General features: G+C 58.1%; 3 protein-coding genes across 5 annotated transcripts; 1 reads left to right on the top strand and 2 right to left on the bottom strand.

Moving 5' to 3' along the window:
- Positions 1-17: 17 nt before the first annotated feature.
- On the bottom strand, positions 18-11,535 carry ENTPD8 (ectonucleoside triphosphate diphosphohydrolase 8). 2 transcript variants are annotated; one of them, XM_064677297.1, is made up of 10 exons: positions 11,426-11,535; positions 6,247-6,378; positions 5,698-5,815; positions 4,548-4,698; positions 3,909-4,068; positions 3,172-3,402; positions 2,160-2,420; positions 1,652-1,762; positions 1,373-1,507; positions 18-499 (listed from the first exon to the last, which is right to left on the bottom strand). In XM_064677297.1, the coding sequence occupies exons 1-10, from the start codon at positions 11,426-11,428 to the stop codon at positions 308-310; spliced, it is 1,494 nt and encodes a 497-aa protein (XP_064533367.1). In that variant the 5' UTR covers positions 11,429-11,535; the 3' UTR covers positions 18-307. The 2 variants fall into 2 exon arrangements, with proteins under 2 accessions (XP_064533367.1, XP_064533368.1); XM_064677298.1 differs by lacking the exon at positions 11,426-11,535 and adding an exon at positions 9,427-9,543.
- On the top strand, positions 10,112-18,178 carry LOC135425207 (ectonucleoside triphosphate diphosphohydrolase 8-like). Of its 2 annotated transcripts, none has more exons than XM_064677296.1 (10): positions 10,112-10,634; positions 11,424-11,556; positions 12,175-12,292; positions 13,292-13,442; positions 13,922-14,081; positions 14,588-14,818; positions 15,570-15,830; positions 16,202-16,266; positions 16,547-16,684; positions 17,035-17,182. In XM_064677296.1, exons 2-10 carry the CDS (start codon positions 11,431-11,433, stop codon positions 17,045-17,047), a joined length of 1,263 nt encoding a protein of 420 aa, XP_064533366.1. In that variant the 5' UTR covers positions 10,112-10,634; positions 11,424-11,430; the 3' UTR covers positions 17,048-17,182. The 2 variants fall into 2 exon arrangements, with proteins under 2 accessions (XP_064533366.1, XP_064533365.1); XM_064677295.1 differs by having other exon boundaries at positions 10,116-10,634; positions 16,156-16,266; positions 17,035-18,178.
- LOC135425209 (ectonucleoside triphosphate diphosphohydrolase 8-like) lies at positions 18,177-27,929 on the bottom strand. The gene is made up of 10 exons (XM_064677300.1): positions 27,745-27,929; positions 27,146-27,282; positions 26,124-26,241; positions 25,504-25,654; positions 24,333-24,492; positions 23,298-23,531; positions 21,842-22,114; positions 21,151-21,261; positions 20,227-20,364; positions 18,177-19,989 (listed from the first exon to the last, which is right to left on the bottom strand). Exons 2-10 carry the CDS (start codon positions 27,266-27,268, stop codon positions 19,807-19,809), a joined length of 1,491 nt encoding a protein of 496 aa, XP_064533370.1. The 5' UTR covers positions 27,269-27,282; positions 27,745-27,929; the 3' UTR covers positions 18,177-19,806.
- Between the last annotated feature and the right edge of the window lie 53 nt (positions 27,930-27,982).

Here is a 27,982-nt window from a genome sequence, read left to right as displayed (position 1 = left end):
GGGCAATGACATTCATATTTGAAAAACAAAACAGATTTTATTTCTAGTTTGAATTTATCTGGCTTCATCCAGCCACCAAGTCTCAGTCAGCTTTTGGCAGTCAGATTAAAGGAGTCTTTTCCTCTTGGAGGTTCAGAGAGATCAAGACAATTTTGTAATCTTAGACATTCACAGAGATGACCCAGTCAGATCTCCAGAGCAATGGAGATGGGTCTAATGCCCTCATTCTTCTCCCCCTTCCACCTCTTCTGCACCACTTCCTTGCCTGGGTTAGTGGGCAGGATGCCTGGAGTCAGGAGGCTGGGAGCTACTTGGTTTTCCAGGAACACAGGAGGAAAGCAGCCACCAGGCCTGTCACAAGGGCCAGCACGATGAAGGAGACAGCCCCTGCCCACAGCCCAGGCTGGTGGCCCTTGACGAGTTCCAGAGGCTCCGCGGGGATCATGTTGGTGAAGTTCAGCATGAAGCCCAGTGTCCAGCCGATGTCTGTGTGTGCTGCCTGCAGGGACAGAGCAGAGGGGACCACCCTAAAGTACCTGTCCCAGGCACCAGTAGCTTTGGTGCAGGGGACTGGCAGGCATCTCTCCTGGGGGCTGCCCCAGCTGCCATCACACGGGTGGCCCTGCCCATGGTGAACCTGATCCTGCCAGCAGCTTTCCTGTCCCCCCTTCCCCAGTGATAAGGGACAGCTGAACATGGATGATGGCTCTGATCCAGCTGTGCCTCTGTGACCTGCACAGGATTTTGGATCTGAGCTATCCTCCTTCCCCATAATCCTCCTGATCTGGCCATAGTATTGTTAAGGTTGGAAAAGACCTTTAAGGTCATTGAATCCAACCATCGACCCAGCACCACCACCACGTTTACCACTAAGCCATGACCCCAAGAGCTACATCACAAGTTTTTTTAACACTTCCAGGGATGGTGACTCCACCACTGCCCTAGGCAGCTGTGCTAATGCCTGACCACCCTTTCTGTGAAAAAAAATTCCCAATATCTAACATAAGCCTCCCCTGGCACAACCTGAGGCTGTTTTCTCTCATCCTGGAAATATTGTGGCCTGGCCATACTCTGGTTCAAATGGGTCATCGGCCACCATCACCTCTGTGATGAGAACATCAGAGACCAAAGTGGGCAAATCCTACTCTGCACTTCCCTGACCCCCTTAAAATGAGTTAAGTTCACACCAGAGAAAGTGAGAAAGGAGTGGGGTCAGAGATTTGGAAGCAGTAAGAAAGAATGAAGCTCTGCTGGGATCGCTGGGGAGGGGCCATGAAACGGACACATTTTTGGCACAGGAGACTCCAGAGATGCTGCTCTTGGACATGCCCAGGGCAAGGCTGAGGCTGCAGCTGCCCACAGGTGTGTTTACCTGCTGGCTGAAGTGGATGTTGCTCCAGGTGTGCTCATTGAACTTGAAGCCATCAAGCAGCAGCGTCAGGATGTAAATGGCTGCGGAGCAGTACGTGTGCAGGTACTTCTTGTCCTGCGGGAAGGTCCGCTCCAGCTGTGGGGCACAGGGCAACAGGGAACGAAACACATGCTCAGAAACACTCCCTAGCCCTGGGAACAGCGGGACATGTGTTCCCTGGGGACAGATTTGGGACAGGACAAGCACAGGGCTCCTGGCTGCCCTGCACAGGGCTCTCACCTCTGACCAGTTCCTCTTGCAGAAGGCCAGGATCGTGGTGTTGACATCATTCAGAGACTGCTGGCTGGTCAGGTTCAGGAAGTGGAAGGTGTAGTAGAACCCAGCAAAGGCCTGGGGGATAAGAGAAGCTGGTAAAAACCACATCTCCTTCATCACCTAAGAAAAGACCCAGGGGCCCCTCTTGCCTATGGACAGAGTTCCATGTAATTCCCAGGTTTCTGCATCCAGCACCCACTTGTTGGTCGACCAGAAAGTCTTGGAGCTGGCTGACAAGCCGCAGAGCTGGTGCTTGCATTCTGAGCTAGCTCAGTTTTCTTCCCTTGGACAAGGCCTTCCCATTTCCCTCAGGAGGCAAAAGCCATCTCCTGGTATAGGAGCAGAGGTTTGCAGATGGGACCAGCTCTGGGGTCGCCTCTGTCCCCACCCATTCCCACAACCGGTGGCAGAGGAGGCTCCCACCCTCTCTCTTCCCCCTTCCCCTGCAAACACAGGGACGGAGGCTCCTTACAAAGAACTGTCCCCGCACGGGGGGCTGATACACCCCGTTGAACCCGCACGGCCTCTGGGCCCCGCAGCTGAAGTTGAAGAGTTTCTGCACGGCCGTGATGCACCTGGCTGGGTCCCCTGTGCCCGTCACCGTCAGCACCTGGGCAGGGCTGGCTGTGCTGGGGGCACGCACACACGGGCTGTCGTAGAGCTCTGCCACGGTGACATTCTCCTGGTACCCCATGGGGTAGCAGGGGTGTGAGATCTGGGCAGTCACGCTGTCCTGGAGAGAGAGGGAGCCATCAGTGGGGCTTGGCGTGGGATGCCAGGGAGACCCCACCCGCAGCCCAGCCCAAAAAGCAGCACCTAGACCCCAGGAGGATCTGAGGAGAAGCAGGATCCCTCCTGTGCACGACTAACCTGCCCACGGCTCTCCCTGTCCCCCCACCACTGAGCCGTGCCGGGGGGACGATGGCACTGCCACCCCCAGCAGTGGCACCTGCTCCCCAGGGCAGTGCTGGTGCTCTGCCCGCACAGAGAGCTTGGTGCTCTGGGCACTCGCTCCGTCCCCACTGCACCCTGCAGGCCCTGGCCCAGGGAGGACCAAGGATGGATCCCGACTCTGTGCTTCCCGACATCCCTGCATCCCAGGGCACTGAGCGCTCGGGCCCAGGGCAGGCAGGAGGACACTGCACAGTGCTGGAGCAGCGTGGGGACTGTGTTGGGAATCCTCTCTCGGGCACAAACTGAGCAAGGGGGAGAGAATATGGACAGGGAAAACCTACGGATACAGCTGGGCTTCGGAAATGACAAAAAATGCTATTACACATCAAGATCTGGGGAGAAGGGACCCCTGTCAGGGAACCACCCCATCTTCCACCCAAAGGAGGGAATTCTTTGGTTCCATAGATAAAATCTCAAGCTCTCCCAGTTCCTTAACACTTTATCCACAGGCATGCCCAACGTTCCTGGGAGACACCTTTCGTGGCAGTGGGGGATGGCTGAGCACATCCTGAGGCCCCAGGCTGTGGTACCTGGTGCAGAGCTGCCAGCAGCATCTTCAGGGCCTGTGTCTTCCCGTAGCACAGGTAGCTGTGGCTGTAGAGAGAGTAGTTGGTGCCGTACAGGCGGAAGAAGACCGAGGTGTTCCTGTCCTCCACGGGCACTCCGGGCTGGAAGGTTATTTGTGTCGAGGCACCTCCAAGGTCCAGAGCTCCCAGAACCTCGGTGTCCTCTGGATGTTCCCATTTCTCTGCAAAGGAAAACTGGCCCAAGAGACAGCATGTGTTAGTCTGAACGGGAGGGACTCCCAGTCCCTGGGAAAACCCTCATGGCTTTTGGGCTCAGAAGCCCCAGAGGGACCTTCCATGTCCTGTCTCCCTGTTTTACCCCCCCTGCCCACATCCTCCTCAGCCCACAGAAACTTCCAGGGAGCTCTGAGATCTGGCCCCTTGTTTCTGGGAACCAGAGACTTCGAGGAGGGAAAAAGGAACACTTTCATCTGGAACCTGGTACCGCTGCACCCCTGTGGTACCAAAATCCACCCCTGTGTCAGCGGAGAGCACAGGGCTGGGCTGAGCTGGACACAAACATTCTGTTCATCACGTCACTGGGGTTGGATCTGCAGCCCACGACCACAGGTGAGATTTATGGGGGGACCAGTGCCCTAAAACTACATCCTTCTCTCCTCTGGAACAAAGAACCCTGGCTGTCGCTGGGACAGGGATATTTTCAGCGCTCAGCCCTCCCCTCCCTCTCCCCCAGCTCACACCTTGACGAGTGTCTCCAGCAGGTAGTTGACGGTGATCCAGCCGAAGGAGCCCTCCTCTGTGCCCGTCAGGATCCGAGCTCCACGGAAGTCCACAGGGTACTCCCCAATCACCTTGGCCACCTCGGCAAAGACCTGCTCGGCCTTGGTGCCGTTCTGCTCCCTGACAGGGAAGGGATGAACACGGCTGGGGCAGGAGGCCTCAGCTGGGAGCTGTGGGAGCTGGGCTAGCAGCGAGAGGCTGCCGTGCCCTGCCAGGGAGCGGGGCTGCCCAGAGGCAGGCACATCCCCCAGCACTGCCCTGTCTGTGCTGGCTCCTGTGAGCCCCAAATCCCTCACCCGGGCCATCGGGAGTCTCCCTACAACGCTGCCTGCGGGCTCTGCCGCAGCACTGGGAAGGTCAGTGCCCGTCTGGCAGAGGGGCTTCATCCCCCTCTGGGGCTGCAGTGGGCCGGGGGTATCCCCTGGGCACGGCCAGCGGCTGTCCTGGACACCCCGTGGCACCGCAGACAGGGATGCTCTGCCCACCCGCACGGCCTGCCCGGGCTGCACCCCCTGCCCCCAGCCCGGCCCTGCCCCGGCTGCGATGCAGATGCAGGAGCGCGGGGGGAAGGGGCGGGGGCGGCCCCGGCCCGGCGGTACCTCAGCAGCCGCATGCCGGCCGTGGCCCCCAGGTAGGTGGGGGTCTCCCGCTGCTGCTCCGCCGGCACGATCTTCAAGGCCTGGTCCAGGCAGGGCCTCAGGCTGGCACCAGCCCCCGCGGGGTCGTCTGCGTAGCTGGAGATGCCGGGTCCTGCCAGAGGGCACCAGTGATGGAGAGAGCCCAGCGCACCCCGGAGGGACAGCACAGCAGGGGATATGTCCACCCAGAAAGCTCCCAGGGTTTTTTGGCTGCATAGCCGGGCTAGTCCCACCCTTGCCAGGGGTGTCCCTGAAGTGGGTGCTCCGAGCTGGCCTGCCAGGAGGCAGGACCTGTGTTACAGCCCCACATCCCACGGGAGCCGCTGCGAGTGAGCTCCAGCTCTGGATGCTGAGCACACGCTTAACCCCGGGTAGGCTGAACTGCTCGGACATGGCCAGCCAGTCCTGCGACAAACAGAGCCCTTCCGTTCCCCATGTCCCTGAGGAAGGGGCAGGCTCTCCTGCCTCCTGCTGCAATGGCATGCTGGACTGATACGAACACAGAGATGCCCTCTGTGTGCCTGAATTCCTATTTTCAGAGGCTGGCACTGGATCTGAGCACTCGGCATGGTCCTGCCGTGGGCAATGACAGGCTCTGGGGTGCAAATATCACTATTTACCTTCCCGGGAGCTTTGCACACAACTACTGCCATTAGCCCATGCACCCCTCTGTTACACTTTGCCCTCGGCCAGACCTTTGCAGTTAACCAGTAACTGCCACCACCACTGAGGGGGACAGAAGGTTGGGGTGAGCCCTGAACCCTCTCATCCCCTGCCCAGACACCTCTGCCCTGGCCTGGTGGCCTTTGCCAGCCCCAGCCCAGCTTCATCTACCATTTATCTGACCCCCACATCCCCCCTCTATCCTGGTCCTTTCCTCCGGAGACATTTGTCCTTGTGCCAAAGCCTGACAGCACCTTTGCAATAGGAATAAACACCCTTGTGGGTGTTTAAAAATGCCCAGTAAATAAATATACCATTTACCACACCTGATGTGAACCAGCTTCGGCATGTGGAACAGCCACCCTGGCAAGCACCGGAGCTGGGCAGCCACAGCGTCCCCCAGGTGAGCTGGGCAGGGAGAGGGACAGGCACATCCCAGCACACTCACCTTCCACGGTGCAAACATCCACCTGGGACACGATGCCGGTGCCGTTCTCCTTGTCCGCGGGCCACCGGTAGGTGTAGAGGGATGTGTGTGTGGAGCCGGCGTCAAACACCAGCCCGTACTGGGGGACAGAGGGGACACGGGTGTCAAGGGGTGCAGACCAGCATCACCATCAGCATCACCCGCGCAGAGAGAGTGAAGCTCCAGGAGAGCCAGCAGAGCTGCTGGTGAGCAGGGGGACCTCGAGTGGCCAAGCCAAGACTGTCACCAGGACAGAGAAATTCTGGTGATATTGCAGTCATCAGCTGTGCTGGGGACAAGGATCCACCCCAAGCCCTTGGAGCAGGCAGTGCTTTGTGATGAAAAGGCTTTATGTGCTGTAGGGCCACTCACAGTGATCAAATTCAGCCAGACCCTCCCAGCCTGTGTGGGGCTTTGCCCCACCCTACTGACAAACAGCACAGTCTGCCTGAAACCTGGGCAAAGTCTGATACCCAATGGGAGTCAGTACCCAAGGGAGAGCGGGTGGCTGGGCTCCTCCCAAGGACCCACCTTGGTGCTGGGGGGAAGAAACACATCCTTCACGTTCACGACGCTCAGAATGAGGGCGATGATGCTGCAGACACAGGTGGCTGCCAGGAGACCTGCAACAGCTTTGGCTTTGGTGTCCATTCCTCCTCCAACCTGCAAGGACAGCCCCAGCCCCCAGCTCACACCTCAGCATTTGCAAAGACAGTTTTGAAATGCAAATCCCATGGATGGATATGGGACCTGTCAAGATGGGCCTTTCCACTTCCCCAACAATGAAGCCATTCTGTGGTGCACAGCTGCTCTTATCATGGAATCATAAAATACATGTGTCAGAAGGAACCTTTAAAACCCATCTAGTCCAAACCCCCTGCCATGGGCAGGGACACCTTCCACTAGAACAGGTTGCTCCAAGCCCTGTCCAACCTGGTCTTGGAGACTTCCAGGGATGGAGCAGCCACAGCTTCTCTGGGCAACCTGTGCCAGGGCCTCCCCACCCTTATTGCAAATAAATCTTTTAGATAAAAACCATCACCCCTTGTCCTATCACTAGAGGCTTCTCTAAAAGGTTTATCCCTGTCTTTCTTATAAATACCCTTTAAGCACTGAAAAGCCACAATAAGCTCTCCCTGGAGCCTTCTCTTCTCCAGGCTGAACACCCCCAGCTCTCTCAGCCTGTCTCCACAGCAGAGGTGCTCCAGCCCTCAGAGCATCTCCGTGGTCTCCTCTGGACCTTCTCCAACAGGGCTCTTGGCAGTCTCAGGGCTGGAACTCCCTGTGCTTCTGAGCACTCCTTCCTCAGAGGATTTTCAGCACGTTTTTTTCAGCCCTTCCTTCTCACTTGTAGCCCCTCAGATCCCTTTGTGCCTGGACCCCAGCCCTCTGTCCTGCTCAAACTGCTGGCTGAGTGGCAGGTCAGCATCTTCCTTCCCAGCAGGAGCACTGTGGGAAGCACGGCTGTGTCTGGCTGGAGTCCCAGTCTGGAAGGAGGACCATGCCCTGCCAGGTTCCCAGTGTGGCCAGAGCTGCACATCTCCAACACCCACACACTTGGGCCATCAGGTCACATCCACTGTCCAACAGGCCCAGCCTGTCCCTGAGAGGGTCCTCTCTGCTCTAGGCAGGAGAACAGTATCTCCAGCCATGTGTCTCCTGCCTGATCCAGCTTTTCTCCACTCCTGCTGATGCTACAGCAGGTAAGACACACAGGGACAGCGCTGTGGTGATCCCCAAGCCTCTGCTGGGGGAGCCCCAAGGGCAGGCAGGAGGGCAGAGGCAGGCAGCTCCTGCCAATATGGGCACACAGCCCACAGCCAGGCTGGCACGGCCGCAGCAATGGCCCCTGGGGACAGGAGCAGGGCCTGCACCTCCCACTGGTCTGGCCAGAGCTCAGCTCCAGCAGAACCAGCCCCAAGACACCCATAAGAAGTTGCAGCAGAGAAGCAAAGCCAAAGTGGTTCTCCGTGACAGGCTCAGCACAGAGACAATGACACGTCCACATGCTCAGCACCCCACAGCTGGTCCGGATGGGCTTTTCTAAATGCACAGCTCTCCTTCCTGCCCTGCCCTGCTCCATGCCATGAGCTGCACAGGCAGGATGCCTGCAGGGAGCCAGGCTTTCCTCTCTTCACACTCTGGCTGAACGGTGGATGTCCTGAGAGCCCTGGGCACAGTCACACCAGTGCTTTGGGTGGAACCTGGAGCTGTCAGTTGGCTACACAATTCTCCTGTGAGCATATAAAACCTCTGATAAATATCCCTGTCTTTTTCCCAGGTCAGCAGAAAGGTAAGCTCAAAGGAGATTCTGATTCCTGTTTTGGAGTCAGTATCTCCAGTGATGAACAAGAGTGACCAATCTCCTGTGTGGCATGAGATGTACAACGATGAACAGCAGCCTCATGGGACATGGGACTACTGAAATCCCTTTTTGGACCTTATCCTACAGCCAGGAGCCCTTCCCTCAACAATAGCAATGGCCAAAAGAGATTATATGGAAGCAGCTGATGAACCCCTATCATAGAAACAGGGAAACATTACGGTTGGAAAAGAACTCTTTGAGTCATCGAAGTTGTTATTGATTCGAAGTCATAGAGTCCAATCATTAACTCAGCCCCACCATGATCACCACTAAACCATCTGTCACATCCCCAGTCCTATCAGCCCTGCTAGAGTGTGCCCAGATATAACTGTGCTGTTGGGATGTGATTCATCTGCTCCAGGTAACAAACAAAGCAATAGCAAAAGTCCCCAGCCCAGCCCATATCCTGGAAAATTCTGTCCCAGGCACTGTGCGATGGAATTGGTGATAAACTGCATCATCTTGCACACGGGAGTGGTGGCAAATGGACTCCCCCTGCTCTGGTAGGGACTAATTCCCATTTTGACTGGGCAGCAGGCAACATCCAAAAGCAGCACAGAACCAGTTCTCCCAGGGACGAGAGCAGGGCATAGAGAGGGAGCCCAGCGAGAGGCGTATGAGAAGCTGATTGATCTGCCCAGCCTTTCCGTGGCACCCCGGGGCTGGCCAGCTCTGACACCTGCTCCCACCCCTGCAGGCTCAGTGAGCAGCAGGGATGGGAAGGTGGTGGCGACACCTCCAGAGCTGCAGACAAGACACGATGCTGTGCAGTGCCTGTCTACTTCCACGTGGGGAAAGCTCCCAACTGTGCCCAGCACCTGGGCCAGGGCTGCACTTGCTTATGTACGACAGAGGGCTTGACAAACACCCGTGGGACATCCCTCGTCTGCAGCGCCCCTCGTGCACAGGGAACATTTGGGAGGAAAGGCTCAGAGACGCTGCTGGATCTAAACCTCCTGTTGCTCAGGAAAACGAGGAGCTGACTTCTCCACCGGGCACGTTTCAGATTTGAAAGGCAAGAGGGCTCTGAAGGTTCTAAGAGGGTGGATGTGGATGCCAGGAGCATCTTTGCCAGGCAGAGCGGTCCCCTGCCTCCCGCCTCCCACCAGCACTGGGGCTCGGCAGTGCCCTCCGTGCCCTGCCCGTGTCCTCTCCGTGCCCCTCTGCCCTCCGCACCTGGGCACCACGAGTGGCCTCCCCAGCCCTCTCCTCCTGTCCCTCCAGCCCACGGAGCATGTTTCCCCTCGTACCAGCCCCGCTGCTGCCCAGGGCCCACTCCCAGCCCAGCTCCATCGCGGGGCACCAGCCCTCGGTCCCCGCTCCCCCCGGCGCCTGCCCCCGCTCACCCCTCCGGCTCCGGCCGCCGCTCCGGCCCCGCCGCGCTCGTCCCGGAGTCCGCGCGCACCTGGAGCCGGGAGCCCGCTCCTGGGACAAAGGCTGCCCCGCCGGCGTGGCCCTCCCCTTGGCCTCGGACCAGCAACCTGCCCAGGAGAGCGCTTGTCCGGGAGGCAGCGGGGCTGGGGCTGGAGAGCCGGGGTGGAAATCGCATCCGGGGTTAACCACTTCGCTGCCGGAGGAACGGGACAGCCCGGAGCGCTCAGCCCGGGCGGGGCTGTGCTGCCCGAGGGGGATCAGATCCCCAGGGAGCCCCTGGCCCCGGAGTGTCTGTCCCCTGGCCCTGTGACGGGGCAGAGTCTGAGCTCCGGGAGCCCCACAGACATCCCTGCCCAGCCCTGCTGCACACACTGCGAGGGGCAGAGCCTGTCCTATCACCCTGCTGTCACCTGGCTCTGCTGGACTTCCACTGCCCCGCTGCAGGCAGAGCCAGGCTGACAGCGGAGCCCGGGACAAAAATAGTAGGGACCTGTCAAGTGAAGAGCTGTCCCCAGAGCCATCCACGTGGCATCCATCCCCACAGGCAGGGGTCAAACCGTCCCCACGGCCAGGGGGCCACCCCCATGGCCAGGGTCCTGTCTGTCCCCATGGCTTTGGTGCAGTGCAGGCAGAGGGCATGCAGGGTACAGGCATAGGTGCAGGCAGAGGTACAGGAGCATGGTGTAAGCACGGAGCAGGCAAGGAACAGGAAGAGGTCCAGGCAGGGTGTATGCAGAGGTACAGGCAGGGTGTAGGCAGAAGTCTAGGTAGGGTGCAGGCAGAGATCCAGGCAGGGTGCAGGCAGAGGTCCAGGCAGGGTGTAGGGAAAGGTCCAGGCAGGGCGTAGGCAGAGGTCCAGGCAGGATGCAGGCAGAAGTACAGGCAGGGTGCAGGCAGAAGTACAGGCAGGGTGCAGACAGAAGTACAGGCAGGGTGCAGACAGAAGTACAGGCAGGGTGCAGGCAGGCCGGGTGCCCGGTTCAGGCAGCCGCAGCCCCGAACTCGCCGCTCTCTCCGCCCGCGGCAGCGCCCAGAGCCCGCCCCGGCCGGGGCCGGACCCGGACATCCGAGAGCGGCTCAGCTCCACTTTCGCTTCCCCGCAGGGCCCGGGAGCCGGCGGGCAACGGGCTGTGACCCCATCGCCCCCCACGCCCGCGGACCGAGGGGGCTCCCGGAACAGGTACAGGGGCGGCCGAGACCACGGCAGGAGGGAACTTCGCCCCTGCCCCTGCCCGGCGGGTCGGGGCCAGACGAGTTCACGGTCTCCCCACCCGTCCGCCTCGTGTCCCAGGGGGTCACTCAGGTCACTCAGGGGGTGGGGGATCCCGAGCTGCTGGCAGAACGGGACCCCAGGAAGGGCTCGAGGTTCGGGGCAGGGGCAAGCGGGTTTGGACTGCCCTGGCAAAGTCCCTCCCTCTCCTCACACCCTCCCAAAGACCATCCCTCCCGCAGACTCTCCCAAAGACCAAAGACCACAGACCATCCATTCCCACAGACCCTTCCAAAGATCCTCCCTCCCGCAGACCCTCCCAGAGACGATCCCGGCCCACAGACCCTCCTCCCAAAGACCATTCCACCCTGCAAACCCTCCGCCTAAAGACCCTCCCTCCCCGCAGACCCTCCCAAAGACCATCCCTCCCCACAGATCCTACTCCTAAAGACCCTCCCTCCCCGCAGACCCTCCTCCCAAAGCCATCCCTGCCCACAGTCCCTCCCTGTAGACCCTCCTCCTAAAGACTCCGCCTCCTCGCAAACCGTCCCCCCAAAGGCCATCCCCCCAAATGATCCCTCCCAGATCCAGCTCTCCCCAACGACCCCCCGAAATCCATCGCTTCCCACAGACCCTCCCAAAGACCATCCCTCCCCAATGAGCCTCCTAAAGATCAACCCTCCACAGAGACCCTCCCAAAGGCCGTCCCTCCCCCCAGATCCTCCCGAAGACCCTCCCAAAGACCCTCCTTCCCCACAGACCATCGATGCCGACGCGCCTGCTCAGGGCGGTGGGCTGGAGCTCGGCGGCCCTGCTGGGAGTGCTGGGGGTGGCCGTCTTCCTCCTCGTCCTGACCCCGGCAAAGGATGCTGCCCTTCCTATGAGGAACAAAGTAGGTGCCCAATGGGACCTGGGGAAGGCTGGGAGTGACTACCAGCCCCTTTCCACCTCTCATTCTTCCATCAGCTCTGCCTTCCTCTCCACTTGCAAGTGTAACTAGCTGTAACTAGCCCAGCTTTTCATGGCTTAACCTCATCAAGGTGGGCACTGGGCTGATCAATCACCCCCGAACTGTGGTGCTGCCTCCTTGCTAAGGATGGGAAAGAGAAGCACAGCCCTCTCCCCGTGACTGCACTCTTTTCCCTGCTTTCAAACGTTCAGTTCACCTGTTGGGTTTACACCTCTCTCCCCTGCTACTTTCTGCTGCCAGTCTGCTAAAAAATGTCAGGTTTTGTGAGATTTGCCAAAGGCCTGGGAGCAGCCTGAGCCTTTTGGGACATGCCCGGATGCCTCCCTGCCCTGCAAATCCCCCAGCTGACCTGTGTGTCCTTCCTTCCTGAGCCGTAACTCGCTGGAATGGCGAAACCGGGGCTGTTAGAGGTGGAGCAGGGCTGCTGTAGGGAGGTTGGACGTGCAAACCTCCGCTGCTCACATTCAGCTCTCAGAAACCCCCATGACACTTGGTGCAGCCCCAGCAGAGATGTGACCCCATGTCCCCTCTGTCCCCCAGTACGGGCTGGTGTTTGACGCCGGCTCCACACACACGTCCCTCTACACCTACCGGTGGCCCGCGGACAAGGAGAACGGCACCGGCATCGTGTCCCAGGTGGATGTTTGCACCGTGGAAGGTGAGTGTGCTGGGATGTGCCTGTCCCTCTCCCTGCCCAGCTCACCTGGGGGACGCTGTGGCTGCCCAGCTCCGGTGCTTGCCAGGGTGGCTGTTCCACATGCCGAAGCTGGTTCACATCAGGTGTGGTAAATGGTATATTTATTTACTGGGCATTTTTAAACACCCACAAGGGTGTTTATTCCTATTGCAAAGGTGCTGTCAGGCTTTGGCACAAGGACAAATGTCTCCGGAGGAAAGGACCAGGATAGAGGGGGGATGTGGGGGTCAGATAAATGGTAGATGAAGCTGGGCTGGGGCTGGCAAAGGCCACCAGGCCAGGGCAGAGGTGTCTGGGCAGGGGATGAGAGGGTTCAGGGCTCACCCCAACCTTCTGTCCCCCTCAGTGGTGGTGGCAGTTACTGGTTAACTGCAAAGGTCTGGCCGAGGGCAAAGTGTAACAGAGGGGTGCATGGGCTAATGGCAGTAGTTGTGTGCAAAGCTCCCGGGAAGGTAAATAGTGATATTTGCACCCCAGAGCCTGTCATTGCCCACGGCAGGACCATGCCGAGTGCTCAGATCCAGTGCCAGCCTCTGAAAATAGGAATTCAGGCACACAGAGGGCATCTCTGTGTTCGTATCAGTCCAGCATGCCATTGCAGCAGGAGGCAGGAGAGCCTGCCCCTTCCTCAGGGACATGGGGAACGGAAGGGCTCTGTTTGTCGCAGGACTGGCTGGCCATGTCCGAGCAGTTCAGCCTACCCGGGGTTAAGCGTGTGCTCAGCATCCAGAGCTGGAGCTCACTCGCAGCGGCTCCCGTGGGATGTGGGGCTGTAACACAGGTCCTGCCTCCTGGCAGGCCAGCTCGGAGCACCCACTTCAGGGACACCCCTGGCAAGGGTGGGACTAGCCCGGCTATGCAGCCAAAAAACCCTGGGAGCTTTCTGGGTGGACATATCCCCTGCTGTGCTGTCCCTCCGGGGTGCGCTGGGCTCTCTCCATCACTGGTGCCCTCTGGCAGGACCCGGCATCTCCAGCTACGCAGACGACCCCGCGGGGGCTGGTGCCAGCCTGAGGCCCTGCCTGGACCAGGCCTTGAAGATCGTGCCGGCGGAGCAGCAGCGGGAGACCCCCACCTACCTGGGGGCCACGGCCGGCATGCGGCTGCTGAGGTACCGCCGGGCCGGGGCCGCCCCCGCCCCTTCCCCCCGCGCTCCTGCATCTGCATCGCAGCCGGGGCAGGGCCGGGCTGGGGGCAGGGGGTGCAGCCCGGGCAGGCCGTGCGGGTGGGCAGAGCATCCCTGTCTGCGGTGCCACGGGGTGTCCAGGACAGCCGCTGGCCGTGCCCAGGGGATACCCCCGGCCCACTGCAGCCCCAGAGGGGGATGAAGCCCCTCTGCCAGACGGGCACTGACCTTCCCAGTGCTGCGGCAGAGCCCGCAGGCAGCGTTGTAGGGAGACTCCCGATGGCCCGGGTGAGGGATTTGGGGCTCACAGGAGCCAGCACAGACAGGGCAGTGCTGGGGGATGTGCCTGCCTCTGGGCAGCCCCGCTCCCTGGCAGGGCACGGCAGCCTCTCGCTGCTAGCCCAGCTCCCACAGCTCCCAGCTGAGGCCTCCTGCCCCAGCCGTGTTCATCCCTTCCCTGTCAGGGAGCAGAACGGCACCAAGGCCGAGCAGGTCTTTGCCGAGGTGGCCAAGGTGATTGGGGAGTACCCTGTGGACTTCCGTGGAGCTCGGATCCTGACGGGCACAGAGGAGGGCTCCTTCGGCTGGATCACCGTCAACTACCTGCTGGAGACACTCGTCAAGGTGTGAGCTGGGGGAGAGGGAGGGGAGGGCTGAGCGCTGAAAATATCCCTGTCCCAGCGACAGCCAGGGTTCTTTGTTCCAGAGGAGAGAAGGATGTAGTTTTAGGGCACTGGTCCCCCCATAAATCTCACCTGTGGTCGTGGGCTGCAGATCCAACCCCAGTGACGTGATGAACAGAATGTTTGTGTCCAGCTCAGCCCAGCCCTGTGCTCTCCGCTGACACAGGGGTGGATTTTGGTACCACAGGGGTGCAGCGGTACCAGGTTCCAGATGAAAGTGTTCCTTTTTCCCTCCTCGAAGTCTCTGGTTCCCAGAAACAAGGGGCCAGATCTCAGAGCTCCCTGGAAGTTTCTGTGGGCTGAGGAGGATGTGGGCAGGGGGGGTAAAACAGGGAGACAGGACATGGAAGGTCCCTCTGGGGCTTCTGAGCCCAAAAGCCATGAGGGTTTTCCCAGGGACTGGGAGTCCCTCCCGTTCAGACTAACACATGCTGTCTCTTGGGCCAGTTTTCCTTTGCAGAGAAATGGGAACATCCAGAGGACACCGAGGTTCTGGGAGCTCTGGACCTTGGAGGTGCCTCGACACAAATAACCTTCCAGCCCGGAGTGCCCGTGGAGGACAGGAACACCTCGGTCTTCTTCCGCCTGTACGGCACCAACTACTCTCTCTACAGCCACAGCTACCTGTGCTACGGGAAGACACAGGCCCTGAAGATGCTGCTGGCAGCTCTGCACCAGGTACCACAGCCTGGGGCCTCAGGATGTGCTCAGCCATCCCCCACTGCCACGAAAGGTGTCTCCCAGGAACGTTGGGCATGCCTGTGGATAAAGTGTTAAGGAACTGGGAGAGCTTGAGATTTTATCTATGGAACCAAAGAATTCCCTCCTTTGGGTGGAAGATGGGGTGGTTCCCTGACAGGGGTCCCTTCTCCCCAGATCTTGATGTGTAATAGCATTTTTTGTCATTTCCGAAGCCCAGCTGTATCCGTAGGTTTTCCCTGTCCATATTCTCTCCCCCTTGCTCAGTTTGTGCCCGAGAGAGGATTCCCAACACAGTCCCCACGCTGCTCCAGCACTGTGCAGTGTCCTCCTGCCTGCCCTGGGCCCGAGCGCTCAGTGCCCTGGGATGCAGGGATGTCGGGAAGCACAGAGTCGGGATCCATCCTTGGTCCTCCCTGGGCCAGGGCCTGCAGGGTGCAGTGGGGACGGAGCGAGTGCCCAGAGCACCAAGCTCTCTGTGCGGGCAGAGCACCAGCACTGCCCTGGGGAGCAGGTGCCACTGCTGGGGGTGGCAGTGCCATCGTCCCCCCGGCACGGCTCAGTGGTGGGGGGACAGGGAGAGCCGTGGGCAGGTTAGTCGTGCACAGGAGGGATCCTGCTTCTCCTCAGATCCTCCTGGGGTCTAGGTGCTGCTTTTTGGGCTGGGCTGCGGGTGGGGTCTCCCTGGCATCCCACGCCAAGCCCCACTGATGGCTCCCTCTCTCTCCAGGACAGCGTGACTGCCCAGATCTCACACCCCTGCTACCCCATGGGGTACCAGGAGAATGTCACCGTGGCAGAGCTCTACGACAGCCTGTGTGTGCGTGCCCCCAGCACAGCCAGCCCTGCCCAGGTGCTGACGGTGACGGGCACAGGGGACCCAGCCAGGTGCATCACGGCCGTGCAGAAACTCTTCAACTTCAGCTGCGGGGCCCAGAGGCCGTGCGGGTTCAACGGGGTGTACCAGCCCCCCGTGCGGGGACAGTTCTTTGTAAGGAGCCTCCGTCCCTGCAGGTGGAGGGGGAGTTGGGTTTTGGGCCACAACCCCAGGAAAAGCTCTGTAGGAAAGTCTGGATGGTGCCAGTCCTGGGAGCCGGGATGTCCCTGACACATGGAGACACGCAGGTGCTCACCCATGTGCCAGGGAGCTCCAGAGCTCTGTGGTCCCAGCTGTAATCCTTGTTGTTGTGGGGAACATTCCCAGCTCCCTCTGAGCCACTCAGCTGCCTTATAGGGACCCCCCTGGATGGGGCTGAGGAGTGTCAGTGGCTCAGGTGCTTCATCAGCCTGTCACCTTTGGTCTCAAACACCTACAGGCCTTTTCCGGGTTTTATCGCGCCTTTCTCTTGCTGAACCTGACAGGAGGGCAGTCCCTGGCCTCGGTCAATGCCACCATCAGGCAGTTCTGCACCAGGACCTGGGACAAGGTGAGATCATGCCCAGGAAGTGCCACCCCCTGCCCACATTTCTTCTGGGTGCTGGGCAGCCTGAAAGCTCATCCACAGTCCATCCTCTGCTGGGGACAGTTGGGAGGAGCACAAAGGTCTCTGAACCTGGAGAGAGAGGGGAGAGCAGCCTGTAGCCTCCCACGTCCTCCTTGCTCTCCCAGTCTTTGCTCCCAGCTGCACTGAGGGGCTGTTCCCCAGCGTGGGCACACCGAGCACTGCTCCCTGCTGGCAGCCCACCCCTGTTCTCCCACCTCTGCAGGTGCAGAAGTTGTTCCCCACAACAAGCAGGACCCACCTCCGTGACGCCTGTGCAGTCAACTCCTACATCCTCACCCTTCTCCTGCAAGGCTACAAATTCAACCAGAAAACATGGCTTAACATCCACTTCATCCGACAGGTAGGAGAGTGCCTGGCAGCCCCCAGCTTCCACACTTTGGGCCATGAAATGGCTCATGCCTACCCTGCTGCTGCCCCTGCCCTGACTGGGGACAAGGGATGCCAGGTCAGCACAGCCCCACTGCCCATACCCAGAGCTACATCAGGCACCTGCTGGTACATCTGGCCTGGCCCCTTATGCTCTCCCCCAGTTTATCTCATTAATGGGGCCTCTGCAGCCCAAAGGTGGGCACAGATACAGTGGTTGTGGAGCAGGACCTGGGGGTACAGCAGCAGAGGTCTTCTCTACATCTCCAGCTTGCCTGGTACTTTGCAGCCTTTCACATTCCTCTTCCTCCTCTGTCTGCACAGGTTGCTGACGTAGACGTGGGCTGGACTCTGGGCTACATGCTCAATCTCACCAACATGATTCCCTCGGAGCCTCCTCCAGGAGTCATAGTGCTCCAGAGAAAGAGCTGGATAGCAGTCACAGTTTTACTGGCCATCATGCTCATCCTCACCTTCTGCCTGCTCACAGTCATGTGCCTCCAGAGGAATTCCTCTGGCTATGAGCGTCTCTAGCTCTGGCTCCGGAGGCTGCTGAGGCCACCAAGTTCCACTGCCACACCTGTGCAAGGAGCTGCTGCCCAGGGAATCACCCCTGTGTGCCCTGGGGCCATGGATATGTTGTGGGGGGCCCCAAGCCCTGTCCTGGAAAGCTGGAACTGGCACATGCTGTAAGACATCCTCCCCGTAGCTGTGTGCTCTCTGGTTTTCCTTTCCCCGCCCTGCTGGTTGGAGATGCTCCGGGAGGGAGGGTATGGCCATGTGGAGCAGGGGCTCAGCACTGTGGCATGGGGACCACAGTGATGTGGGGTGGCTCGAGATTGGGGGTCAGGGAGGAGAGAAGGAGGGTCTGGCAGCAGTGGGGCCATCACAGGGCTGGTTACAGCCCGCAGGAGATACCCCATGTGGGGCAGACGTGTCCTGCCCCATCCCAGGGCGAGGGTCTGCCTGTGGCCAGTGCCAGCCCGAGGGGCCGTGGCTCTGGGGGGGACACCGGCCTGGACTCTGCCCAGGACTGGGAAGCCCTGTGAGGTGGGGGATGGCACAGCCTTCTGCTCTCCTGTGCCAGGTTCCTCACCGGTCCAGCTGCACCCTGTGCCCTGTGCCTGGCACACAGCCACACTCATCCTCCCTTTCCAGCACAGGGTGATTTGGGAAGGCTGCTGGGACATGTCAGGGGCAGCTACCAGGGTCCCCCTTACATTTCTGGGGAGTCCCACTGACAGACAGTGATGAGTGAGGTGACACACCCTCCTCTCAGAAGAAAAAGGCCTGTCCTTATGCCCTGCTGGTCCTCTCCGAGGTCCAGCAGACACCTCAGTGTCTCCAGGGTTGTCTCCCACAGACTAGAGCAGTGTTGCCTCTCCCCTGAGTTCCCGGCATCATCACCTGCTTTTACCTGGAAGACAGAAGCAATAAAATCATAACAGTTTGGGAGCAAAGGAACAGACATTTTCCCATGTGCTGCCTTTTATGATCTTTATGTGGGTCACAAGAGCTGTGAGGTGTCCGACACTCCACAGGGACACCAAAGGTCAGCGCCTTGCTATGGGAATGCAAACAACAACATGAGTCATCCACGGGGCAGATAAAAACAAGCAGAACCAAAGGCAAAGGCAGGGGCACAGAATGCTGGTTTAAAGGTAAATCAGCAGGAGAAATGAACCCAACTCAAAAGAGATTATAAATCAGAATAACAAATAAAAATAATACAATAAATACAATTATACAGACGAACAATTGGTTTAACCCACAAAACCCAGATGTGTAATCCAGCACCCTGGGGCATGAACAGAATGGTGTTCATTGGGCCCCCCCTGAGTCCAAAGTAAAAGGAGAGGGAAAAACCTGTTGGTGAGAGTGCTGGTGCAGTCTGGTCGAGAGAGGTGATCTCAGTCTGGTTGAAAGTGGTGCTCGCAGTCCGGTCAAGGTTCTGGTCCTCCTTTGGATCCAACAAATAGTACCAGAAGTCCCAAGACCCCAAGATTATATACCCTCAGGTTCAGGCAGGAATGCCCAGTACCTCCCCCAGGGCGGGGAGTTCCACAATGGGTGAGATACTTTTGGAATCCTTGGTGGCCCATTAGCAGACATGACCCCTCAGGCTGGGTGTGGAGGTGCTAATGACTCCCTGGAGGGGAGTTAACATCACCCAGAACTACAGCCTGAGGAGTCAGGTGTGCTCTGGGCAGCTGCTGCAGATGGTCTATTGTTAACAGTTCCTGGGAAATGGCATGGAGGGTGTAGAATACACAGTTTGTGTAACACCCACACAGTGATGAACTGGTCCCAGCTGTTCTAACTAGGACACAGCCGTGGGCAGGGCCCAGCTGAGCCATGTGCAGGTCAGGACCCACAGCCTGCTGGAGTCTCAGCCTGACACTCACAGAGCCCAGGCCTTCTGCTGGTGGGACAGTGTTGCCTCCACTAAGGCACTCAGGAACATCAATCCCTTTATCCCACACAAAGGAAGATGATGAGATGAGATGGTGAGATATGATGACATGACATGACATGACGACGAGATGAGATGGACCCTCTGGAGGGGCACAGACCAAGCTTCTGACTTTGGATGCTCAGTTTTCCTTTTCTCTCCAAGACCATCTCCACATAAGCCCAAGTGACAGACCCTGAGCAGATGGGGTCCTGCAGAGCCCTGCATGCCTGCACACCTGGAGACAAGTGCCATGCCGGTATGACCAAGGTCATACCCAGAATGGCTCGGAGCACCCCAACACCAGGTGCCTGCAGCCGAGCACCAACAGTCTGACACTGGGGAGCTCTTCCAGAGCCAGGCTGGCTCTCATGGGCCCATATTCCAGGGGGATGGAGCTGTATCTGTAACAGGCAGCAATGTGAGAAGGCAGACAGGCATGGCTGAGGCTTCTGTAGGCTGGTCCCATCAGGTGTCCACGGGAGCAGAGCTCCTCTGGAAACCTCACATAGTGCCTGTCTGCATGTTGGGGGCCAGTCCCATGGGAGGCCAGACCCCAGTTCTTTGGTGCCAGTCCTGTAGGCAGGAGCACAGGGACCCCAGCACAATTTATACCTCCTGGGCTCCGAAGCACAGCTGGGCTTCTACACCCACAGGAGTAGCAGCAGGGCAGTGAGCCCCAAGACAAGGATGAGGATGATGAAGGTGGTGGCTGCAGCCCACAGAGAAGGCATGTGCCCCTTCACCCTGGTTGGAGCCTCCGCCGGGATCATGTTGGTGAGGTTCAGCATGTACCCCAGTGTCCAGCCAACGTCAGCACTCCCTGCCTGCCCAGGGAGAGAGGGAACAGAGTGTTAGCCCTGCAGGAAAGCCACTGATATCACAGGGCCACTATTTCTGCTCAGCCCAAGCGGGGTGCAGTAGCTGCCCCCACACCAGTGCCACACCAGGACAGAGACAGGCAGGGTTCTCTGGACCATGGTTCCCCCTGAATCACAACACAGAGGCTGGATCTCCCCCAGTGCCACCTCTGCTCCCCCTCACAGGCTGAGAGTGCTGCCCACCTTCATCTGGAAGAAGATGTTTTTCCAGCTGGTCTCATTGAACTTGTAGAAGTCGAGGAGGAGTGTGAGGATGTAGTTGGCATTGGCACAGTATTTAGGCAGTCGCTTGGGATCCTCTTTAGGGTAGCTGGAAGATAGCTGGGATGGGGAACATTTGGGGATGAAGGGAAGTTGTCCACAGGCAATTTCTGTGCAGGGACAATGCCCTGACAAGTGCTGCATGAGCGGCGGTGGCTTCACAGTCACCAGCATCCAGAAAAAGACTTCTGGACCAGGCAGTGATTTTGGACCTCTCTACACAGGGCAACTCCTTTGGGGAGGATTTACATTCCACATGGAAACAGAGAGACATATTGGAGCTCCTCCTGCCCCAGATTCTCCCATCTCTCTGCCCCATGGTGGTGCCACATCTCTGGGTCTTATCCATCCCCATTTTTTGCCCAGAGATGTTGTGGCTGCCCCATCCCTGGAAGTGTTCAAGGCCTGGTTGGATGGGGCTTGGAGCAACCTGGGCTAGTGGAAGGTGTCCCTGCTCATGTCAGAAGGATGGAACAAGATGAGATTGAAGGTCCTTCCAACCAAACCAGTCTGGGATTATACGATTTTATGGTTTGACTTGTCTCCAGACTGGTGCCAGCAGCCGTCTCTGCCCTTACCATCCTCCTGTGCCACAGATCCACCTCCATCCCCATTACCCCCTCCATTCCCAGCTCCTGTGCTGCCCTTGCCTGCCCTGGTGCATGAACATCCTTGAGTGGATGCAGGACAGTCCCGGTTCCACACAGCGCAGGGATGGCTCAGCTGTGTAGGGCACAGCTCAGAACTGGGGAGCCTTTCCCTGGACAGGTCCCTGCTCCTCTCCCCCCACCCCAGAACCCCTTTGCTTGTGAAATTCCCCCACAGCCTCCGTCATGGGGAGCTTACATCTTCCCAGCTCCTTGTGCAGAGCTGCTCGATGACCTCCCTGGCTGTGGCCAGCGGCTGCCCCTCCGTCAGGTTGAGGAACTTGAAGTTGTAGTAAAAGGCAGAGAAGGCCTGAAAGGAAGAGGCAGAAATGCTGGTGAGCTACAGTGGGGAACCCCCAGCAGCTGCACCCGTCTCCCCTGGATCAGGAGGTCGGGTTGGTCCTTCAGAGGATTTGCCCCACCCAGGGTAGTCCCAGGGCAGTTCTGTCCCTGTCCCAGCAGAGGATGGGCTGGGAGGTCAGTGCCTGCTGGTGACAGCAAAGCGACAGCCAGCAAGGGCAGAGCCTTGCCTGAAGGCTGCTGGCTAAACTCCTGGGTTTTTACCAAAAACTTGGGTTTTGACAAACACCTATTTTATTAACACATCCTTGGAAGTGTTTAAGGCCAGGTTGGATGGGGTCCTGAGCAACCTGATACAGTGGGTTGGGGTGTGGAATGAGACGATCCCTTCCAACCCAAACCGTTTTGAGGCTCTGTGATTATTAACACGGTCCCTTTTGGAGATTTGGCTGGAAAACCAGGCAGTGGCAATCTTTGGCATGTCCAGGGACAGTGTTAACTTGAGAGCTCCTTGCCCCGGTTCACTGCAGGGAGGTGACAGTGCCCTGGGACATGCCCTGCCCTGGGGCGGGAGGGCGGATCTGCCTTACAATGAACTGCCCTCGGAGCGGGGGCTGGTAGACGCCGTCGAAGGTGCAGTCCCGGCTCTGCCCGCACGCCGAGAAGTTGAACAGCTCCCTGACGGCTGCCAGGCACCCGCTGGCATTGCCCCTGCCCTCCAGGGTCACCGTGCTGTCACCGACAGGCAGGCGGGCGTCGCTCCAGTCGGTGCAGGGGCTGGCGCGGAAGGCAGACAGACGGACCGTTTCATTGTAGCCCTTTGGGTAGCAGGGGTGATAGACCCGTGTGCTGGGGGCCGATGCCTGGGGACAGCAAAACACAGGCTGCAGCCTCCTCCAGACCCTCCTGGCAGGCAGGCCGGGGCCAGGACTCACCCAGAATCCCCCCAAGGCCACGGGCACCGGCATCTCCCACCTCCTCAGCAGGAAAGATCCTCCTGCTGTCCAATCCTGGTCTTGTTTGGCTGTCTTTGTCCCAGCCTGGGCCCAGCACTAATTCTTACTCTGCTTTGTCTCATCCCCTCTTCCACTGAGGGAGACCTGTTTCAGAGTCCCAGAGTGTGTCTCCCCTGGCCAGCACGATCATTTTTGGGGCATGCAAAGCCCTCTACACCCAGCTCTAGCTCTGGCTCTAGCTCCAGTCCCAGCCAGAGGCAGCACCTGGGACCTTCCTGGCTGTACAGCAGGAGCAAACCCCTCTGGATCACCAAGGCTGCTCTCCTGGCAAAGTGCAGCTCCATGAAGACATGTTTCACCTCTGACCTTCGAAAAAATGGTCCAATAAAGGTCTTCAGTTCACTTTTCTCATATTCTTGCAGTCACAGAGTAGTAGCTGAGTTTCAGGGGGACCTATAGGGTCCCTGTGCCAATCCCCTCCTTAAAGCATGACCAACTAGAGCAGGTCACTCAGAGCCTTGTCCCATCAAGTTCTGAGTAGAGTATTTGAGTATCTCCAAGGATGGCAACTCCACACACTTCTGGGTTCTATTCTGATATATGAACATTCTTATTGGGGCAAACTTTTCTCTTCCATCTGGTTTGAAACTCAGATGTTCCAACTTGTGCCTGTTGCCTCTTGTCCTGGAACTTTGCACCTCTGAGAAGAGCCTGGTCCCACATTTTTGTGCACCCTGTGTACAGCCAGAAGATCTCTCTCGAAGTGCCCTTTTGACTTCCCTCATCCCTGGAAGTGTTCAAGGCCAGGTTGGATGGGACTTGGAATAACCTGGGCTAGTGGAAAGTGTCCCTGCCAATGGCAGGGGGGTTGGAACAAAATGGTCTTTAAGGTCCATTTCAGGGATGTGATTCTATGATTCCCGTGCTCCTCTCCACATTTGCCCTGCCATGCTCCAAGGAGCATGTACTTGCTCTCAGTCCTTGCTGATACCTCTCTGAAAGAGCCTTGCCAGGTCTTATTTTATGCATTAACAAGTCTGTGGTTGGCATCATGAGACCAGAGGCCAATTACCCCTCAGTTCCTTCTCACCACAATTAATTCCTTTGCCAGCCGCTTCAGCATCTCGTTCTGCCCGTAGCAGAGGTAGCTGTGGGTGTAGATGTTGTAGTTGTACCCATACAGGGTGAACTTGGAAGCTTCATTCTGGTTTAGCACTGAACCTTCGGGCATAAAGCTGATTTGAGTGGATGCTCCTCCAAGATCCAGTGCCCCAAAAATGTTGGCCACCTCTGGACGGAGCCACGTGTGTGCTTTGGGAGAGAACTACCAAGGAGAGACAGGAAAGGAAGAGGAGTAGTACATGGCTGGGCTTACTTGCTCTCAGCAGAATTCTCATCCCATTGAACTCAACAGGATTCTGTTGCTAAATTCAATGGGCATTTGGTTATTCCTGTACGTGAGGCCCCACCAGCTCCCTGCCCAGCCAGCCTGGTCCTTTACCAGAGAGATGGAACTGTCTGATGGTCAGGATGTGCCCACATTCTGTGGGCTCACCTGGCTCTGAGTCACCAGTCCCCAGACCAAAGTGTTGGTGGGCACCTGGGGCCCTGCCCTTCCCAAGGACCAGGCTGCAGAGGGCTGGTGCAAGGGGAAGGATGTTCTGTCTCCGACAGCTCGCACAGGAGCCCAACGGTGTCAGCACCACACTGTGCTGTGGCAGGGCTGGGAAAGAAGGTGGCAGGACAGTGTTTTGGTCCAAGCTGCCTTCAGACTGGCACATTGAACCAAAGCTGGTGTCTTTCAGTGCCACAGGGAGATGGAGCTTCCCAGGGCAGTGAGACAAAGCCCAGCAGGAGCAAATGGTCCCCACTGGGCTGTGCAGCCAACCTCGCTGTCCCCGAGAGACCCTCTGTCCACACGGTGTGGGATTGCCCTGAGCTCTTAACAGACACCTCCATTCCTGAGTTCTCCCCCATTCACTGTGGGCAACCAGAGGATAAGTCCCTCCTTCCCCTGGGATATCCCCCAAAGCCTCTAACCCTGACATCTCCTGCGCTAAGCAAGCTTCAGGAAAATCAGAAAAGCTTTATTAGCAGAGGAGTGGGTGTTCGAGCCTTCTCCCACCTTAGTGAAGGAGTCCAGCAGGTAGTTGATGGTGATCCAGCCATAAGCCCCCTCCTCCTCTCCCGTAAGGATTCGGGCCCCTTTGAAATCCACAGGGTACTCTTGCATGGTTTTAGTGACTTCGGCCAGGACTTGATCTGCTACTGAACTGTTCTGTTCCCTAGGAAAGACTTAAAGGTCAAGACACATACCCAGCTAAAACCAATACTACAGAGGAAATCTCAAAGTTCCACATGCTCCCAGCCCTTGCAACAAGCAGTCTTCATGAAAGGAAATTTCCTGCTGCGTGAAGCTGCTCGTAGGGTGTAAATCCCAACTGTCTAGGCTTGGCATCACACATCTAGCAGCAAGAGCAACCTCATCTCTCCAGTGCAACTGGATCCCAGTGACACAGAGGTTTCCCAGGACACCCTTCCCTGCCTAAGTATCATCACAGTGCTGGGGGACAGAGGGAGTTGTGCTGCAAGACCAAGATTTGGATGTCACCCACTGACTGCACCCAAGGCAGGGCTGGTTGCTGAGCTCCAGGGGGTGTTTCGGGAAGGTTCCAGCCTGGTTTCAGACCTCTGAGTGGGGAAGATATCTCAGGGCTCGCTTTCTGAAGCGAGTAACCCTCAGGCTATGGCCCAGCTCCTTCCCAGGGACAGGGTATGACTGCCAAGGCACAGGAATAATGTGGGATATCTGCAGCCATAAAATCAAGAGCCATGAAATGAAGGTTGATATTTGAAGAGAGCTAATACGGGCTGGTGAAAGGTAACAGCAGGTCCTGCATCACCTCATTGCCTCTGACCCCTGCTCCCCCACCAGCACCCATCCACCTGGGCAGGTGGCACATCCCCTGGTGGTATCTCAACTCCCTTGTGCTCAAGGAATCATGAAGAGCAAACAGAGCTCTGAGAAGCGTTTCTTGCTTGGAACTGGGCATGCAGCACCATCCCAGGATGTGGGCCCCTCTGAGCAGTCTCTCTGTCCCAGAGGCAGTGGCTCAGGACAGCTCAGTCACACCCCTGTCCCAACAGGGCTGCCTTCTCCCCTTATCCCCATTCACCCATCCCTTGCTCATGGCAGAGTGGGATCTGGGATCCTGGCCCCACACAGGACACTGTGTCCTGGCAGTGGCTGTTTGCAGCTCTGTCACTGCTGTCACCCCCGTGCCCCACAGCAGTACCTCAGTAGCCTCATGCCAGCTGTTGCTCCGAGATAAGCTGGGACATCCCTCTGTTTCGCAGCAGGAACAACCTTCAGGGCTTTATCCAGGCATTCCCTTAGGGAATCACCGGCTCTAGGGGGATCGTAGGCATAGCTTGATATGCCGGGCCCTGGAAGAGAGTCAGGCTGGGACAGGCTGGTCGGAACAGCTTGGGAAGGGGATGAGGGAGGGCTCAAGGCAGTGAGGTCTGTCGCCTCTTAGCAACAGAGGTGCTTTTCCAGGGTCCCCTGGAGACCTGATTGACCCACATTTATTTCCTCTCCTATGTATTCCCAACATCTCCCATGCTTTCAGTGTCCCCAGCTCTATGGGTGACACCTTTCTCAGCCAGGACAGCAAGTGGGGGCATTCCAAGGTAGAGGAATGAAAATTCATTCACCACCCGGGGATTTCAGTCCCACCCAATGTGCGGGCACCAGGCCCAGGGGTCAGGGACACCCTGCCTGCAGCCAGGGCTCCACACCGTGCCTGCAGTGCCAGCCCGATGGACAGAGCTGCCTTAGAGGGAGGGCCAGGTCATCCCACCCACCACTCGAACACACAGGGCAGCACAGAGCCCAGGGCAGGGGAATACTTACCCTGGACATCACAGGACAAGGTCTGGCTGACCACACCAGTGTCATTCTCCTTGTCTGAATCCCACTCGTAGACAAACAGAGAGGTGTGGGACGAGCCCGCGTCAAACACCATCCCATACTGCAGGGGAAAATCAAGACATCATGGTAGTGGAGGAGCAGCAGCAGCCTGCCCCTGACCCCACCATGACCCTGCCAGGGTGGTGGGGTCAGAATATGCCCCAAAACCCATCTCTCTGAGGCACAGCTATGGCAGAGCAGAGCGGTGACCTCAGCCCAGGCATTTCTCACGGCAGCTGAGGGACTTTGTCATTCCCTCTCCTGAGGTCTGTGCAGCAATGCCAGCTCACACAAACATTTCCTTCATTGTTTCCTCATGCTTTTTCATTTTCCTTCATGGTCACATACCTTTTGTGTCTACACTGGCCCCACCTTGGGGCCAGCAATTCACCAACTCCAGTGCTCTCTGCAACCCCACAGCTGCACCCAGTCTGGGCAGGGACTGGCAGGGCTATACCAGCTCAGTCCAGGAGCCCCCTGCCTGTCCCCCATAAAGCCCTCCACCTCACCCTAAAACCCTGCCATCCCTCTTCCAGCAGCTGGGGTGGGATGCCAAGCTGCAGGGGATGACAGAGGAGAGGCACGATCCTTGTGCCACAGTGTGACCAGGTCAGGACAGGCTGGTGGGAGCTGGCAGGAACAAAGGGGCTGTGGATCTCTATCACCCTGCCCTGGGAGAACAGAGGGAGCAGGTCAGGGCTCTGCCCTACCTATCTGCCCGAAGGTAATCTCCAAACACAGCCTCTGGTGGCTCGTTCCAGAGGAGGCTTCTCCCTTTGACTTTGAGGTGGCCAGGCTGTGTTTCTTCTGCCTGCACTCTGAGGTGGGAACAAAACATCCACCCTGCTACTGTAAGGCAGTTCCTAGCGGCCCCCCTTCCCCTGGAGATGAGCTGTTGTCTCTGAGCACCTGCCCAAGGTGACAGGTCTCTCCAGTGGTGCTCAGGGACCTTCTTTTGGGCTCACCTTGACCGTGGGTGGCAGTGTCACATCTTCAACCTTCACCAGGCTGAGAACAAGGGCGATGATGGAGAGTGCCACCAGTGTCCCAATGATGGCACTGGTGAAGGGCTTCTTGTTAGCCATCATTCAGGTGAAGGCTCCTGTGAACCCAAACACAGGAGAAAGGACACCTGGGAACATGCTGTCAGTGAGATACACCCCAAAAGGTGACACTGTCTCAAGCTGTGCCACTCAGAAATCCTGGTGGATAGTCAGATCTTTTCCTGGGAAAAGCAATAATAGGGTAAAATAGGAGGAGCAAAGGAGAGAGGGATTGGTTGCCCAGCAGCCTGGGACAGCTGTGACGGGATCACGACAATCTTCCACATCCAGCACCCACTCCTGCTCAGCTCCCTCCTACTGGGAAGGATCAGGTCTGGGAGGAACAAGAGAAACACTGCAAGGAACAGAGGAGAGCATGGGGAAACTGCGAAAACCCTCAGTGGGAGGAGAGGGGAGAGTGGCTGGTTGCATTTTACAAGCTGTCAGTAAGGTCAGCTCACCTGTGGCACTCCCGGCCCCACACCCAGATGTGTGTCTCAGGGCTGGCTCAGAGTCCTTACCGTGGCTCTGTGCTCCTTCGAGGGCAGCAAACCCACTTGGACTTGCCTTTTATATCCTTTGGAAGTGGATACTGCTGGAAAATCTTTCCCCCTTTATTTTCTCCCACAGATCATCAGCCTTAGGCAAAACTCTCTAATATCTGTTCTCCCGTTTGTCTTAGAGTTGTACTCATGGCCCAGCTCGGCATCTTCCTTATCTTCAGCCTGTTAGTCCCTCCTCCTCATTTGAATGGAATCA

The sequence above is a fragment of the Pseudopipra pipra genome, chromosome 20 (assembly GCF_036250125.1).
Source record: "Pseudopipra pipra isolate bDixPip1 chromosome 20, bDixPip1.hap1, whole genome shotgun sequence".
NCBI lineage: Eukaryota > Metazoa > Chordata > Aves > Passeriformes > Pipridae > Pseudopipra > Pseudopipra pipra.
The sequence above is the reverse complement of the archived record's forward strand: the minus strand, read 5'-3'. Positions and strand labels throughout refer to the sequence as shown.

Excerpts from the sequence above, each read along its gene's own strand:
- LOC135425209 (XM_064677300.1), bottom strand. The coding sequence starts at position 27,268 with ATGATGGCTAACAAGAAGCCCTTCACCAGTGCCATCATTGGGACACTG. Across the intron at positions 25,655-26,123 it reads CTTGTCCTGTGATGTCCAGG|GGCCCGGCATATCAAGCTAT; the intron begins GTAAGTATTCCC and ends ACTCTCTTCCAG. Across the intron at positions 24,493-25,503 it reads GCTGGCATGAGGCTACTGAG|GGAACAGAACAGTTCAGTAG; the intron begins GTACTGCTGTGG and ends AGTCTTTCCTAG.
- LOC135425207 (XM_064677295.1), top strand. The coding sequence starts at position 11,431 with ATGCCGACGCGCCTGCTCAGGGCGGTGGGCTGGAGCTCGGCGGCCCTG. Across the intron at positions 12,293-13,291 it reads GGATGTTTGCACCGTGGAAG|GACCCGGCATCTCCAGCTAC; the intron begins GTGAGTGTGCTG and ends GCCCTCTGGCAG. Across the intron at positions 15,831-16,155 it reads CCGTGCGGGGACAGTTCTTT|GCCTTTTCCGGGTTTTATCG; the intron begins GTAAGGAGCCTC and ends AAACACCTACAG.
- ENTPD8 (XM_064677297.1), bottom strand. Across the intron at positions 3,403-3,908 it reads TGCTGGAGACACTCGTCAAG|TTTTCCTTTGCAGAGAAATG; the intron begins GTGTGAGCTGGG and ends CTCTTGGGCCAG. Across the intron at positions 500-1,372 it reads ACATCCACTTCAGCCAGCAG|GCAGCACACACAGACATCGG; the intron begins GTAAACACACCT and ends CTGTCCCTGCAG.